General features: G+C 49.7%; 1 protein-coding gene across 1 annotated transcript; it reads right to left on the bottom strand.

The window, feature by feature from the left end:
- Window positions 1-1,837: 1,837 nt before the first annotated feature.
- BO87DRAFT_101838 (uncharacterized protein) lies at window positions 1,838-2,672 on the bottom strand. The gene is made up of 2 exons (XM_025617799.1): window positions 2,242-2,672; window positions 1,838-2,188 (listed from the first exon to the last, which is right to left on the bottom strand). The coding sequence occupies exons 1-2, from the start codon at window positions 2,409-2,411 to the stop codon at window positions 1,948-1,950; spliced, it is 411 nt and encodes a 136-aa protein (XP_025477975.1). The 5' UTR covers window positions 2,412-2,672; the 3' UTR covers window positions 1,838-1,947.
- Window positions 2,673-4,530: the final 1,858 nt, after the last annotated feature.

Genomic DNA, 4,530 nt, shown 5'->3' with positions numbered 1-4,530 from the left:
CAAGTGTCTGACCGCTGCTATCTAAACTTCATTACTGATTACGTGACAGCATGACAGCGACAGACGGAGTTTCAGTTTGTTGTCTGTGACCGAGATTCTTTACCGCCAGTCCGGTCACGGCTCCAGAGCGGGCGCAAAGAAGGAAAAAAGAAAGAAAGAAGGTGTGGATAGCTCCGAAACGGGGGAATTGCGCCATTGCAGCCCCTCCTTCTCATGGCTCACCGCTTCGTGTTGCCCCAATTGCTCTGGTGGAGACACACTTGCTACTGCTGCTGTTGCTGCTGATAGCTTGATAGGCAAAAAAAAAAAAGCCACCAGAACAATTCCAAGAGTGGGTACTGGAATATACACAGAGATAGATTGCCTTGTCTACTGCCCGGGGGGTTCTGATCGTATATCCTTCATCAGAACGAAGTAGGGGTTACGTAGCCGCCATGGGAGGTCACTATGATTGGTACGGTCGACTATCTGACCGCTAGGCTGATGGCCCTGGGTTGAGGTTAGGTGCTACTAACGTTGGGCCCGGAAGATTTCGTGAGCATTCCCAGATGATGATTGATTGTCATTCCTTTCGAGTTACGCTGCTGTAGCTAGCCGGCTGGGGCGCACGTCAGACGCAATCCTGCTGCGATCAGACCTTCGACGTCCGGGGGTTTAGGATGAGCCTCAGGATTAGAAAAGGATCAGGAGGATCGAACTGTGTGTTGGCAGGATCTTCTCTTCCTGAGCCCCTTGTCCTTCATTTCCTTTGTTTCTTTTAGCTCGATTGGGGGGCCCTTTTAACTTTGTGGCGGATTGCCAATGGTCGTGACAAGCGCACTGACAGCCTGCTCTGGGTATATGATGAGGGCTTACTACTGTATAGCCGTATTCAGACGCTGCCCCCATTTTGAACAGGGACTTGTGGTAGTGGTGGTGGTCAGTGTAGCCGCAGTGTACATTGGTAATCCTGGTCTTAAATTCCCTAGTGGCCCCTTTAGGGAGAATCAGGAATTGGACCGCACTTGTGAACCTTGTTGGCGTCCCAAGTCCCAACATTGAGAGAGATCTGGAGATGGGCTGGAGAAAGTTGAACTAGTAGTAGGTTGGAGGATAGGCCCCAGCAGATCCTCGATGTATGTCATAGCGGTACTACTTTTACGGAGTCACCTACTACCTATTTCAGACATATTCTCAGGGTTTATGACGTGATGCGACAGTACTAGTAGGTCACGGAGAATTGCTGTGAGCAATAGCTTGTCAGTTAGCCATGCGATTGACACCCTGATTGATGCCAAAAAAATGAAATACCACCAAGAGTGCCATGATTTGGCGCAAGACGGGACGGTCAGGTCCAAGAAATGAGGATGATTGGGCTTGGACCCCGAGAAAGAGGATACATAGTTTCCCTCTGGAATGTGAGTTGCGAGACACACCGGCGGGCGAGGCCAAAACGGCCGACAGCCAAGCCGCCCGAGCAACCCAAACCAGCCGCCAGCTTTTCTCCACGTGTGTCCACGTGGAACCGCATGGGTCTCGGTTAGGACAGAAGGCAGGAAAGAATGCACCTGGAAGAGTCGTGGAAGAGCGGGAGACGCATCCAAGAAGTAAAAAAAAAAGGCGAACGAAAAGAGGCATCGGCTGTTGTTAGTTTTCATCCACGCGAAGTAAATAAAAAAATACGAGTGCCATCAAAACTCAGCCACACGGGAAGCCATCTGGTTTGTTCTGCTCCACCGCGTCTATCTATCTGGGTCCTCTTACCCTTTTCTTTTTAGGATACTACGTAGGCAGGGTACTTCGTAGGCATATTCTGAAACTTGATCGGCTCGATCACATTATTGAGAAGTGATTTGGCAGGGGTTTCGCTGCTACTGGCAGCTCTGGATGGCTGGCTACCTGGTCCGACCGAATTGGGACTGGTCGATAGACTTTAATCATATGCAGCATTGTAAATAGTTCCGTTTGTCACACTGGAAAAGTTGACTCCTCCAACTGTAGACTCGAGGATAGGGATTGATGTATCGTTCGCGTGGCTTCTCCCCTTCCCCAAAAGGCCCTAAGAAGACAGGGGGCCTGAGGCCACGAATCCAGACATCGACGTAAATACTGATCTGCATCAGGGAATTGCTTGGTTCGCTTGGTTCGAATCAGAACCCAACAAGGTTTTGCTCGGGCGGGATACCCACGTGGGCGAAAGGAAGGTTTACTACAAGAAAACAAAGATAAGAGGGGCTTGTGAGGCTGCCAACTAGTACGTACTATGCCATAGATGGGCAATGATTGGTGGCTATGATCACCCGTGTAGGGGGGGAAGGAGAAGAAGGAGAGGAAAGTTCAGATGGGGGGGAATAAAGTATCAATTCATTGACGGGGATAGCACGCTGGGTGAAGCCTAAACAGCAAAGCCCGAAACGCAGCACCCAATGCATCCAGGGCCCAAAACCCAAGGCCGATGATGAGGTGATGGGTCGTCCGGGCTGGGTCGGGGGTGGGGAAAAGGTTGGAAGTCGGTGTTCGCCAGCGTAAAAATGGCGAGCAACTTGAGTCTGGTACTAGTGGCGGTCTAATCCCGATTTGGCAAGAGCCTGCCTGCAAGTGTTCGTTACGAGACTCTGTGACTGGCTGCCGTGACTTGGGGTTTTTCCGGTCATGACTCAAGGATGATCGTTACTGCTTGAAGGCCGCCGCAGTCTCTCCAGTATGGAAGCCTGCTTGCTGAAGAAGGAAGGTGCTTGGTAACGTGACGGGCTTGGCGCTGCTGGCTTGCTGTTTGGTCTGCCTGGAGGTATCTTTGGGTGTACAGACCGAGCAAAAGCGTGTCTGCCACGTTTTTTTGCCTGCTCGCATCTGCCCCTGTTCCGTTTGACTGGAAAGGGACAAACGTGCTTTGACCTGATGTATGTATGTATGTACAGACCAGGTACACAACCTGTCAGCTCAGGCTCGGAAGATGATGCTCAAGTACTCAACCGAGCTTACCAGAATCATATCTCCTCGTCATATGATAAGAGATACGGTGGGAACTTCTGAGATGCACATTACTAATGGTCCCAAGGCAGATAAACCAATAATGTCGCATCACTTCGATTGCGGTGCAGCAATTACCACTTACTACTTAGTCGGTCCATGCTGATGATTATTGCCATTTGCTTGTTTGCTTGCTCAAGAATTCTTCTGACAGCTCTCTATGCCTATATGATCTACCGCTCAGTCCTCTTCATCCATACATTTCGGGTATTATATCCACCAGTCAATCCGTTGCTGCATGTCTGATGGGGAGGGGGGGATGTATTATACAGCGAACACAGCGCGATCTGGTTGAAACCCTCCCCAGGCGTAGATTTCGCTGATCATCCGACGCCAGCGGTTTTGGAAACCGGCCCACTTTTGGAGGAAGTGGTTGAGACGGAGCAAAGCAATGTATCTCTCAAAACGATACGGTATGTGACAGGGATTACAATACGCAGGGATACGGACCGGGAGAGTAAGATGGCCCTGGTTAAGTTACCTTCACCGTTCGGGGATCTCCTTGCATCAAACCATGACAGGGAAGGGATGAATTCTGGCAGCAAGAAGGAGAATTAACTTATAACTCAATTGTACATATTGAATATGGCCCCCTTCTTCCTGTCAGACGCGGAGAAGGGGCCCCCAAACCCGCTTAAGAAATAATCAACGAGGAAGGAAGCGTGGCTAAGGAAGAGGCCTGCAGGTTCGGGGCGGTCGCCTGTAGGAACCTTACCTTACCCAAGGTAGCCTTTCCGGAGGGCAATACCCGTACCATCCCATCCTATCCCACCCATCCCACCCTGCCGGACTCTGCAGGGAAGCCGACCTCTGATCGCCCCAAAGGACGATCCGTCCACCTTTGCCCTTGGCCCACGTTGTCTGGTGCATGAAACCGTCCGCGTGCACAGTGGGTCAAGAATGACAGGCCTGATTCTTCACGCCCCTGGAGACCCTCTTGAGCAGCCGCTGTTCACTTGGCTTTCTGCTCATCTTTCCCTCTTTTCCCTGCCCTTCCCTTCTCATTCTTTCCGCTGCCTCTGCTCCTCTCGCTCTCTCACTCTCTCTCACTCTCTCTCACCCTCTCTCTCTCTCTCTCTCTCGCTCACTCGCTGTAAGGGATCCATCCGGTAGCATCCACCCTGTACAATAAAACCACTTCAGATCGTACTCCAACTTCTAAGAAGTCAAACAGTTTGTTAAGTCACTTACTGTTTGTACAAATACCTGACTAACACTCTACCCAAATTCCCCGCTTGCTCTTTTCGTCATTGAGTTTGATTTTATTACATTTTCCATTTTCTTACAATTTTTTTTTCCCTGAATTTTTTTTTTTTTCTTCCCATTTTCTGCCGTTGCCCTTTTCCCAATTTTTCTTGGGTCTGTTTCCAAACCGACTTTGAATTTTGGGTCGAGACTTTCCTTCACTCCAAGTGGAATTTTACCTCGTGTTTTATTTCATTATTATTTTATTTTCCCTTCTCTGATTTCCCTTATCCATACATACACCCACCCCTCCACCTATCTTTTTTTTTTTTTTTT

Source organism: Aspergillus neoniger (genome assembly GCF_003184625.1).
Source record: "Aspergillus neoniger CBS 115656 unplaced genomic scaffold BO87scaffold_23, whole genome shotgun sequence".
Classification (NCBI taxonomy): Eukaryota; Fungi; Ascomycota; class Eurotiomycetes; order Eurotiales; family Aspergillaceae; genus Aspergillus; species Aspergillus neoniger.
The sequence above is the reverse complement of the archived record's forward strand: the minus strand, read 5'-3'. Positions and strand labels throughout refer to the sequence as shown.

Bases quoted from the DNA above. Each gene is read 5' to 3' on its own strand.
- BO87DRAFT_101838 (XM_025617799.1), bottom strand. From the start codon at position 2,411: ATGCATTGGGTGCTGCGTTTCGGGCTTTGCTGTTTAGGCTTCACCCAG. The intron at 2,189-2,241 runs GTACGTACTAGT...GTTTTCTTGTAG, and splicing joins CATTGCCCATCTATGGCATA to TAAACCTTCCTTTCGCCCAC.